Source organism: Lissotriton vulgaris, chromosome 7 (genome assembly GCF_964263255.1).
Source record: "Lissotriton vulgaris chromosome 7, aLisVul1.2, whole genome shotgun sequence".
Classification (NCBI taxonomy): domain Eukaryota; kingdom Metazoa; phylum Chordata; class Amphibia; order Caudata; family Salamandridae; genus Lissotriton; species Lissotriton vulgaris.
In genome coordinates, this window is record NC_141695.1 from 245460619 (window position 1) to 245472682 (window position 12064).

Sequence of the window (12064 nt, forward strand, 5' to 3'; positions counted from 1 at the left end):
CGACCTTGGAGCTGGGGAACCAGGCTTGAGTCTGGGCATTGGTAACATCTTTTGATTCTCCGTGAATCCCCTAATCTCCCTGTGCCTACCAAAAATGAATGTGTCCTTACCTGGTGCTCAAGAGCCAGTGTTTATGATTTAGCGCTGATGCTGAGCCCTGGAAACCACAGTCTCAGATTAAGCACTGGCCCTTTATTGGAAGACTTATCCCTGTCTTTTTTTTCTGGAGTGCAATCTGTTCCACTAGGAATTATCTCAATGTAGTGTCTGAAAGGGACTACCCCGGTCCTCTGACACTGAGCGAAAGCTTGCAAAGTCTTTTTTTGTGGCAGAACAAACCAGGAAGCAAGGCTGGGTTGTTGTGTCATCATATCAATGGTGTAGTTGTGGTCTGCTTGGTGGAGATGAGAAAATTAAAGATCTCATTTTTATGAGATTATTGTCTGCAGATGAGTCTATTGTGGACTTTCAAATTGAAAAATGTTGGCCTTGGAAAAATCTACATTTCCAGTAACCAAAGTGTTAGAAGGTGTGCTCCACACTACACAATAGCAGCAGGTAACTTTCCCAGTACCCAATACACACAGTCTCGTAATATGATTTTTGGCAAAAGGGTGACCATCTTTGGATTCTCCTTCAGGAGTGCTGCAGCCTCTTTGTTACCACTTCCTTCCAAAGGTTGAGTAAGTCCATCCTGGACTTTCAGGCACTAATGCAAAATGAAGCCCCTGTTTCAAATCAGCAGAGTTCCCTCAGTGCCCTGTGTAATCTGACAAGTCTCCCAGAGCTCTGTTACTGTCTTCAACAAGCACAAACAAGCTCTTGATGTTAAATGGAAAGCTCCCCAGACCAGTACTCATGTGAAGTTTCATGCTCATGACACTTAATAGTCACATCTGGCTACATGATTTGTGGTCATTCGAACTCTAACCCTCCATTTTAAAACAAGGTTCTGCCTGTAGTTGCCGAATTAACTTCTGCAGGTTATCCCCATGAGCAAACTTTGCATTATGTCTGGTCCTCCTTTTGCTGAGGACGAGAGGAGTGTCACTTTGCCTGGGATATAGTGGCTGCATATGGGAGCTTTCTGAAGGATAGCCAACAAAGGACTGCTTTCCTGCATAGTTTAGAGCTTAAAACATTAGAGGAATTTTACATTTGGGTTTTGCTCATGGATACACCAAAGCGTGCAAAGAATACATGGCAGGACTCAAGCCGAATATGGTTCTTCAGAGGTCATAGGCCATTGCAAGTCAAACCGGAAGACATAAATGTGCAATGTGTTTTAAGAACAACATTTCAGTTTAGTAACCACTATAGCAACCTATGTGGGTCTCACTGTAGCTTTTACTGGCCCCTTAACACAGACAATCAGAACCAGTTGTTGTAAAACTATTCTTCATGAAGTGAGTAACAATGTTGACCATCTAAAGATGAATTATCTGTAACAGACTCCGTCCCTTTCATCAATAAGTTGGTTCTTAAAATTCAGAATCATTGTGGTCAAAATCTGAACTACCGCTTGAGTGATAATGAGGTAAGTACCAAATTGTGACTCACTATGATTGAAAGCCATTGCAGGGATAGTGGCCTTTCACAGTCAGCAGTCCACAATGTTTGTGATATTTTTTTTTTAAATAGAAGTTCTTTTTTCTTAGAGGTAGTGGGGCGGCATTTTAAAAAGTATACTTTTTCACAAACGATTCTGAGAGTTAGCTGTGGTCCCCAAAGGGATCCTGATTGGAACCTTTCCCTTTTGATAATTCATGATCACCCAAAATTCAGGAGTCCGTAATTTTTCATTGTTATGCACCTGGATTTTGGGCTCAAAATTTGACATATATCATACCAATTCAGCATTTGAAAGGGACACCTACGACACTCCCCTTCCAAACACCGAATTGATGTGGGGGTCTCAATCGCATTTTATGAGTGGTAAAAGTTACTGGCTCCTAAAATAGGATTCGTGCAGAAGATAAAGTATTGTTCTGGTCCCAAACTTCGAATCGGAGAGTTTGTAACTGTAAAAATTCTTAATACATCTGGCATTGTATTCCTTATTTAAATCACCTATTGTTTAAAACTAATCCAGTAGTTTCCATACAATACCATACCATACCAGTTCACCCCTTTTGTTTCAGGCAGGTTTGCAGGGTTGTAACTTTGCCACTATTTCTTCAAGTTTGTGTATGAGTCTGCCCTTGCAAGTTTGAAGCATAATTTATAAATGCAAGGAACCTCTAATGGGAATTTGTGTACATGTTTTTGTATTTGCTAATGTGTTTGCATGCTTTTTAACCCCTTCCCTGCTGATGACAGAACCGCTCCATCATCAGCTGCGGTGGCGCTGTGCTGATGACGGAGTGGTTCCAACATGGCCCGCCCGACGCTCCTGCGCGGCGCGAATTCCGCGCCTGCGCTGAGCGTTCTATTGAGCGGGCGGGACCATGACGGAACCGCTCCGTCATAAGCACAGCGCAACAGACGCTGGTGACGGAGTGGTTCTGTCACCAGCATGCGCCCGTCGCTCTTCCGCCCCGCCCCCTTAGCACTGCGGCGGAATAGCCCCCGCAGTGAAGGAGTTAAAACATATTGCGGGTTGATCATTGTGTTCATAAACTGGTTCCTTTATGCTGACATGCCTGCCCAAGTGATCCTGGTTGCTATTTCATATATACATGTTTTGTCTCTTTAGGCCTCAAAACATGTGAACACATGTTCAACAGCCCCACCCCTATTGACTGTCCCATCACGCTTCTGAACCTCAAAGAACAATTGCAGCCCACCTGCAACTTGAAGGAAATCGCTCGTTGTCCACGGCGGACAAAATGCCTAAATAATATATCTTTGTGTTTGCGGAACTACTCAATTATATTCTACTTCTTTGAGGAAAACACTGGAACCTATAGCCTGGAGTATGGATTAAAAACAGACAATCAGAAGATAGTACATCTTGTGAACAAAGGTAAGCACTGTATTAGGCTGCTTGCCTTTCTAGTGGATCATAGCATGACCTTCTTAACCCTTTCTGTCTCCTCTAATCCTCCTTATCTCTATCCTAGAACTTGGAAAGAGAATGCTTCTCCCAGACATGTATGAGCTACATTGGAGTGACGCTTGTGCTTATCTGACATACCACTAGACAACCCACTGCATTGTCAATGGTAATATTTCCATTTCTTGTTCAGTGGACCAGAGTTGAGTGCAGGAAAATGAAACTGGCCCTGACAAACTGCTTGGCCTGGCCCGGGGAGGAGGGATGAGAGGGGGGAAGAGGGTGGGTGCGGCTGAGCTGTTTGCTAGGGCTGGTTTGGGCTGATTTTGTTACAGGGGGCTGATATTGCCAGACCCCGGAAACAAGCCCCCCCCCCCCCGGGGAGGGCCCGGTGCCCGCTACAGCCAGTCGGCCCTGGTTGAGTGGCTACAATGCCAAAGGTGGGTGGGGGCCGGTCATAAGGTATGCCATCAAAGTCTAACACCATCACAGTGAAGGCAGGGAGGTAGACAACCAGACAACCTGAAGTATGGTCTGTTGAAAACATTAGAGAATGGATTGTACACCAAGGGCCAGATTTAACACTTTTCAGCGCAGTGAAGCAGCTGCATGAAAAAGAGAGAGGAGGAGAGTGTCATATTTACATAAATATGCCTCTCTCCTCCTCTTTCCCTAGCGCCGGCGCTGAAAATCAGCTGCTGTGCGCCACCGAGACACCTTTGTGCAAGGGTTCTCTGTGATTCTAGCATAGGTTTTGTACAGGAAGGATAGCATTCCCATATAAAATACCATTCATAGACTAACTTTTGCCCTTTCCCTCTTTGTATGTGTGCTATAAAGTGTAGCACGCAAACAACGTTGGAAAAGGAAGGAGAAAGGAAAGCATTTCTCCTTCTTTGCGCCTACTTCAAAAGGGCGCAGTTTTTTGATGCTAAACCCTGTCCACTTTATTTAGTAAATAGGGTTGGACGTCAGAAACCTTGAGTGGCTGCATGGGAACGGCCATGCACCACCCATGGTACACCCCCTTGGCACCAACTAATGCAAGGCAGCGTTATGCGCGGCTTCTCTTTACTTTCACGTTATTTCCAGAGTTAGCTGGAAAGTAAATCAGAAAAAAAGATTTTGCGCCGATTTGTGCCACTTTTGTGAAGCAAAAATGCGTAAAATCTTTGTAAATCTCCCCCCCCCTTTTGTCCAGCTCATTGCAGAGGGACTGGAACAAAACAGAAACCAGCTGGTTTCCCAATCAATGTAATCAGATGTTAGAAGTCAGTTTTATTCTCTCAACAATCTCCTTGGTTTTGTAAATCCATCCAATACAGGGAATTGCATTTATAAATTAATGTCGCCTTTATATCTCTTCAGGTTCAGATCCTGCTCATGACCGAGCATAATCTTTGTTTTAACTTTTTTCACTGTATTTTCCTGTTTGATGAAAGAGCTGTACAATCAAATAAATACTTACATTTCATAAGTATTTTCAGTCTCTGTCTGGGTCAGTGGTGGCACCTCGAGGGAGTGCTGCGTGGGGTGGGGCGGGGCGGGATGGGGCTGGGTGGGGGGTAGTAAACACCGGCATACGGCCGAACGGAGTTAAGTAAATAAATAAAACAAATTACATTGCACGCGCTGCAACGCCATTTGAGTCTGGATCATTTTTTTGTGTTGTGACTGCTTCCTGCTGATCTCTATCTGTTATGAAGATTTTACACTTGGTTCAGGTGTGGTGTGTTTAAGAGGCAGCAGGTTCCACTTGGGTGCGAAGCCAGGACAAGTGACACATAGTGACTCAGCCTGTCACTATAATTGTGTCTTGGCAGGCTACAGGCTCCAAGTAAACAATGAAAACCACAAAGATCTTTAACAAGCACAGCTTGTAGCTCTATTGTTTATTGAAACGTTTCTACCTAATGGTTTGGGGTGGCTTTTTTAAAATTACAATTCATCAGTCGTACACGCCAGTGCGTCTCCCTTTGGCATGCTGATGTAATGTTTAATTATTTTTTTTATTGGTAGTATAAGACCTACAAATAATAATAACAATGAAACCGCTGCACACACATAGGAGCGTTAGCTAGTAAATACAAAATATAACATTTTGAAAATTGTATTGCAGTGGATCTGTAGAGGTGACTCCTAGAGGGCAGGTGTACTTAGAACAGGTATGGAAACCCTTTTTAGTTTGTCATGTTCCTCACAGTTTAGGAGGGACACACCCGGTATATCTATATCAAGAAACAGTATGTATCGTCCCCAATTTTGGAGGAATGAAGAGTGGGCAGGTGTCACTCACCCTCCTCTCCAGTCAGTGGGGTATGTTGTATTAGACAGAGTATCAAAAATCAGCCCTAACCTGTCAAACATCTCCCACCTATAGGGGGTTTAAAGGCGAATCATCTCCCTGGTTCCCAGAGACAGACAACACACTCAAGGATTTGTATTTACAATTATTGGTTATTTATTATTCCTAATGTGTTTGCAGCACATATCTATCAGAATAATGATATTTAATATAAGGATCACAGAAATCAGAACTGCAGTCAGTGCCAGTGCTAGTAATGCTCAGATCATTTTTCATCACACCTCCCGTTTCTGTTGCTGTTAAGTTTACCTAATACCCAGAAGTATTTCCAGCCTTGTGTCTAGCGGTGTTGCATAACTAGATAGTAGTATGCCAAGTCATGTTAATTTACCCACCTACCTTATTTTACTGTTGGGCCTGTGTCAGAATTTGATCATTCAGAATGTGTCTCCACTAACCTGCCCATCTGGGCCCGCCCTTCTGTGTTTCTGGCATTTGTTTCTGCAGTAGTTCCGGATGTTTCTTTATGGAGAGAGGAGGGACCACTTGTGCTCAGCTTATATATTATTACTTTTGTACACTAAAATGGCTCTTTGCAGAAGTTTAAAGAAGAATAGAAAAAGTTACTTGTGTTTCCTTCCAAGCTAGATCTGCACAATGCAAGATGGCCTTGTAGCTGTACGCAGATCAGCAACATGGACATTTTCCTTCTCTGTCTTTAATGTCAAAATGGAGTTTCAGAATAAAAACAGAGCGATTGAACACACATCTACTAGCATTACCATCCAAGCAGATATTTCATTTCCTAGATCTGAAGCCTAATGCACAAATACTATAATATATTATAGGGAGCTCGTAGGTGTGGCTGAAGGTTATGTTGTCGCTGGTGGAGAAGATGGGGTCGAGCGTGTGTCCTGCTGAGTGGGTTAGTGAGGTGACCCATTGTTTGAGTCCAATGGTGGAGAGGCTCACCAACAGGGAAGAGGTGTTCTTGTTGTTGGGGTTGTCGACAAGTGAATGTTGAGGTCGCCAAGTAGGATGAAGTCTGTGGAGGCGAGAGCGTGGGGTGCAGTGAAGTCAGTGATGGAGTTGCTGAAGGATGGACTGGGTCTGGGGGTTCTTGGGATGAGGGTGATGTTCAGGATCATCTGGACCTGGAAGTGGAGGTGATTCATATTGGTCGAGTGGTCATTTGAATGTGTGGCGAGACAGAGGGTGCTTGTTGTTGCGGTCCTTGTGAGTGATCTTGTTGCCATCCGGGATGGCGGTGATGATGTCCGGGGCAGAGGTGGAATTCATCAAGGTTTCTGTGAGGAAGGCGATTTCGGGGTAGACAAGATTTCCACGCTGTGTTTGTGGATTCCATCTAGCATGGCTGATTAGGGGTGTTACACCAAAACTAGTCCCAGGATGCTTGTTTCCGGTCCAGGGAAGACCTGGCTTGGCAGTTCGGGATGGACTGTTCCTATGAGGCACATGATCAAGACTGATTTTCATATAGCTGGATCTGAACTGGGGTGGAGAAGTGAGCGAAAGAACGATGATGGATTCAACCCAGATCTGTGACTGGGGGTGAGTATCTGAAAAGTTCCAGTGCTCCGTCCATCATCTCCTTGTGTTTGTTGTGTATGTGGATGGAGCATGCGTTAAGCAGGATGCAGCTGAGGCAGTTGGGTCTGGTATTTGTTAGTCGTCCAGTGTGTGGTGCTGGTGTGCCGTGGCAGGCGAAGGTGCAACTGCAGTTTCAGCAGGAAAAAAGGCCTTGGGTGTCATTTGGAGACACCTGAGAGCAGGTGGTGTGCTGTCCGGTGTTGAGGGCATGGAGCTTGCTTGTATCTTAGTGGTGGATGATCCGGGGCCAGAACCTGTGGCGCTGGGTGTTGTCCACGTGTCTTGGTCGAGCCGGCGGTCAGCATTGCTCAGTTGCTTGTCAATTTCCTAGTTATTGATAGTTCATGTGTTGTTCACTAAACCAATTTCTTCAGTTACTACACACTACGAGCACCTTATATTATTAGTGAAGTCACACCTACTATTAGAATTGAAGCCAATCATGTTAAAATACATGGAAACTTTATAGCCTAGTGTATGGTTAGCTGACCCTTATGAATTATTAATTATATCTAACATACTTACTTGATTTCATGTGCAGCACTATCCCTGTTGTGTTTGAGACATAAAATATAGTTTTTAGTCCTTCACAAAATGATGGCCAAGCTCTGCTGCTAACAGAGAGCTCCATGGATGACCCTCCATGGACAATCCCAAAATATCAACAAAGTCATCATGATCAACACCACCAACTGATAAGCTTGCTACCTCATTTGGCTCTTGGCACGCCCATCAGCCAGGACAGCTCCAGAATAGAGATCAAGCAATGTGAAAAAGAAACAAAACAGTAAACAGACACCAACACTTGCAGGATCGTAACCATAGCCCTTATTCATCAGCATCACCGCAACCCTTGAATTCAGGAAATAGGTAGAGACCTACTTCTGTAGAAAACATTGTTTTTCAATGCCAAAGAAAGTCCCTGTCACCTCTTAAAACTCTGTAGCTTCTCTCTTTGTTGGAAATATTATTTAATTGTATTTATGGCCATTGGTACAGTGCTTCACTGGCACTCGATAACTTCATACTACAGTAGTAAAAATAAAATACATTATTGGATTTAAGCAGAGACATAAGTTTTGTAAGTAAGAATTCTAAGGGGCCAAGTAATTGACAGATCTGCACTATGTAGAAAAAGTGCAACATAAAACATATTTTAAACTGTAGCAATATGGATCTCAACCAAAAACACAGAATCAAGTGAAAAACATTTAAGCTCAGATTTGCAAAGATTGTGCATCAGGGTTGGGTCACTTTTTTGGTGCAGCCCTGACACAAAATCTATTTTGTGATTTGCAAAGCAACGCATACAGGTACAGGTAGCCGTACAGGGCTTGATCCAATCACGGTTGGATTTTAATAACGCCCTGTACTTAGGTGCCCCAGAATACACATTGCGAAAGCGAAAGCTGCAGATAGTACAGAACTGTGCAGCCCGCACACTGCTCCAACTGCCTCGCAGACAATCAGCCAAACCGGGACTGAATAAGTTGCACTGGTTACCTGAATCGCCTTCAAGGCGATGTGCATTTCCCACCAGGCTTTCTGGCAAATAGGACCAGCAATCGGTCACCAACTAACCCAGTATCATCCTAACAGAAATCTTAGATAAAGTCAGGCTTTTATGGCCTCAGTACCCAGAATAAAAAGGGCAAGAACTGGAGGAAGGATGTTTTTCTTCAATGCCGCCAAAATGTGGAACTCCCTTCCCCTCCAAATTTGGTCCACCCCCAACCTTCTTTCGTTTCGGAAACAGTTGAAAACTTTTCTGTTTAATGCTTATCATTAATTTTCCTGGCCTAACCCTCTTTTGTTTATTAATTACACCTTACATCAGCGTTTGGACGCCCCTGGGCAACAATCGCGCTTTATAAATACTTATTTCATTTCATTTCATGCATAGCCCGATCTGCGTGGTTTAGAAAAACACAAATGTTACATATGGCAGCACATAGCGCCGCCTTCCATTACCTTGCATCATTTAGTTGTTACATAGGTGGAGCATGGGCTTTCCTGGGAATCCACCCATGTTTTTTGACACAAACCCATATATACAAAAGCTTGTAAACTTGTAAACCTAGGTTTGAACCACAATGTTACACATATGCAAAGCTGGCATAACAAGGACAAATCTCGTTATTGCGCCTTGGTACTTGCATGTGTGTTGCATTTTGCTGAACACATACAAAGAGGAAGAAGCCTCAAAGGATATTTGTGCAGAAAGCTACAATTTCCTACAGAAAAACTATCTTGAGCTTAACATAGACTCACTTGTGCTGTGACACAAGGGTCCCTGCAATGGGGCTAGGCAGCCAAAAGTGCACCAACACTATCTTAGTAGATATGGGGAACGCCTGTTCTTCCCTTTCGACACAACGCAGGGCAGCAACATCCTTGTTTCGCTGTTTTGCGTCAAAGTTCAGAAAATCTGAGCCCTAGGCTTGAACAAAGTGATTTAATATCTGAAAAACAGACATAGCTGGTTGCTGAAAATATACAAAATGCCACAATACGAGGAAGGGGCTGCCTGACATTCATTTAGATGGCCATGAATAATAGCAAGCGTCTAAATGAACAGAACTGTCAACTGAACTGAATAGGATATGTAGCTGTTGAGAGATGCACATCATATTGGGTATGGTGAAGAAACTGAGCAATGTGCTGAAATTCTAACTTGGTATCTTTAAAAAGATTGTCTCACCATTGTCGATTGCTAGAGGTCAGCATTGGCACAGAAGTACTAGAACTGCAATACAAGTGAATCCATCTCCAAGTTTTGAGAGTGACAAGGGTCTAATAACTTTTTCTGGTACTTGTAAGTTATCTTTAATAGGAATAAGATTTCTTAACACATTCATCATTGACAATCATGTTTCTCCCTCAACTGTAGACTGCAAGGAATATCCTACTACTACTGCGCCACCAAGCAGAAGAGATCCTCAGCACAGTAAGAAAATTTATGTTTAACTATTTATATTGCCAATATTTATTCATATTTTTAATCAGTGAGGTGCGCTGTACTATGACTCCCATTCCTTCCATTCCTATTTTAAAAATTCTGAATATTGTTTCAATGAGCAGATCATTTCTCCAACCTTCAGGATGGTTAAGAAAATATCTCAGCATTGTATCATAAGATCCACCCATTCTGGCTAACCATCAAGCCCTACACCAAAAACTCTAGCAAGGAACAAAAGGAGCATACCCTCCAAAACCGCCCTCGCCCAGCTCAAAGGAGTCTCCTGTTAAGCTCTTCATAGCAAAGGGACCTCTTTTCTCAGTCTTTCATTCTCCTCACCAGGGCACTATCTGTGATCTTCTTGAGTAGGTCTCCAAAAGAGCATCAGCCTTCTTCACCAAAGAATCTGCCACAGACTTGAAAAAAATTTCTCACTTCTTAGATACCATTGTTCTCACCAGATAAGCTAACAGATGAAGGAGGGGACAGCACTCTAACTCTCCCAGGCTATCTTTGCATAATGAGAAAATGAGAGGATGTAATAAATCCTAGGAAGCTTTAACGGTGGTGTTATCTCCTGGGAGGAAGAAACATTACGAGAAATCTACTGCATGCTATTCACCCCTAAGGGATGGCGGTTCCTACGTTTGTTTTTCATTTATAAAATAAGTGTTGTCAGTCGCAGACTGCCCATCTATACTAGTCTGCAGATCCAAGAAATGATCCCAGCTACATTCTTGCTTCTTCATGTATCTTAGCATGAGCCTGCCTGCTCCTAACTATTCCTGAAAACAATATTTGCAACAAATAAGCCAAATCCATGAATCTTTGCTGCAGGCATCATCACATCCCTGGCTTCACCTAGTGGGAGGCCTCATGCTTAGACATGAGGTTGTAATCACTGAGTACTCCGCCCATCACTCCCATTCATAGAAGAGATGGACATCTGGAATACAAAATCTTTATCTACTGGATTTATAGGGGTCAATCATGTACTAAGGCCTACTCATAACCATCTTTATTCCAAACTTCGGTTCTCCCCAAGAACTCACTTTTCAGTGTTTTAACTTCACTCTGGTTATCATGAACCTCACTTCTACACTCACGCATTCAAATAATTAACTGCCGTTGCTAAATATCCCTTGATCACTCTAATGCAATAATAGCCTCTGTTGTCCTTTTGAGGTGATTACTAGTCATCAGTTCACACCTGGTCTGGACCTCCAGGAGATTTGCTGTGGCCATTCGGGTTCTTCCCCCTTCTGCTCTTTGATGGACACTGCGATACATCATCTTCCTTGATACGTGCGATAGAAACCTCTGGCCTTATGAAAAACAACAATATTATTGTTTTTTCGTTAGTGAAACTTATTTTGCAGTACGTCTCATTACTTTCCCCCTGATTTGTATTCCTCAAACATCTCATTTTTACAGTGGTTTAATTGACACCAGCTTCATAATATCAACCCTCCTTCCACGTGTCACCTGGGTGAAAGTGTGAGGTCTTTAGATGTCTGCTCTTACCTGTTAGTAGGGTCTGCATTCTATGAGCTGCTGCTGATCGCTGGGCATTTTTTACACTATTGGTTAAGCAGCTGGTCTCCACCCTTGATAACATGGACATCTCACAGTGCATCTTCCAGAGCCACAAATCATTTCATTCCCTGTCTCAGTGCTCTCATTTTAATCATTAAAACTTGTCTCACTTTGGTCATATCACTTCTGTGTGTTCTTAAGTTGCTGATCCTAAGGCCAGCCCACTTGCGGTTACCAGGGGCTTAGATATCAGTAGTGCACGACTGCATTGCCATCAGGACCCGAGGTTGTAAGGGCTGTGTACACCCCATTCTGACTGTCTCTTATTATTATTATTATTATTACCATTTATAGAGCCCACTGTAAACCTACGGGCATCCTGGCGCTAAGAGAACAGTCAGCCAAGAACTGTCAGCTGCACAAGAAAAAGGAGCTTGCCATCCAGTGAGACAGCTACTACCCTCGACAACATACATTATGCCTGAGGGAAGAGCCAAGTCTTAATTTTTTTGCGGAACAGCAACAAACCTTGTGTCCTCCTAATTTCTAAAGGGAGGGAGTTCCAAAGGCGAGCTGCTTCCACGCTAAAGGCTCTTCCTCCCAGGGTCACCCTCCTTATATTGTGAATTCTAACACAGTGGCCGGTAGAAGAGCGGAG

General features: G+C 43.3%; 1 protein-coding gene across 2 annotated transcripts in view; it reads left to right on the top strand.

Moving 5' to 3' along the window:
• LOC147701296 (uncharacterized) overlaps nt 1–12064 on the top strand; it is a 134515-nt gene that overhangs the window by 80638 nt on the left and 41813 nt on the right. For both annotated transcript variants that reach the window (XM_086930023.1, XM_086930024.1), the window contains 2 exons: nt 2696–2965; nt 9802–9858. In XM_086930023.1, coding sequence (XP_086786149.1) covers nt 2696–2965; nt 9802–9858 — 327 coding nt within the window. The remainder of the gene's footprint in view (nt 1–2695; nt 2966–9801; nt 9859–12064) is intronic.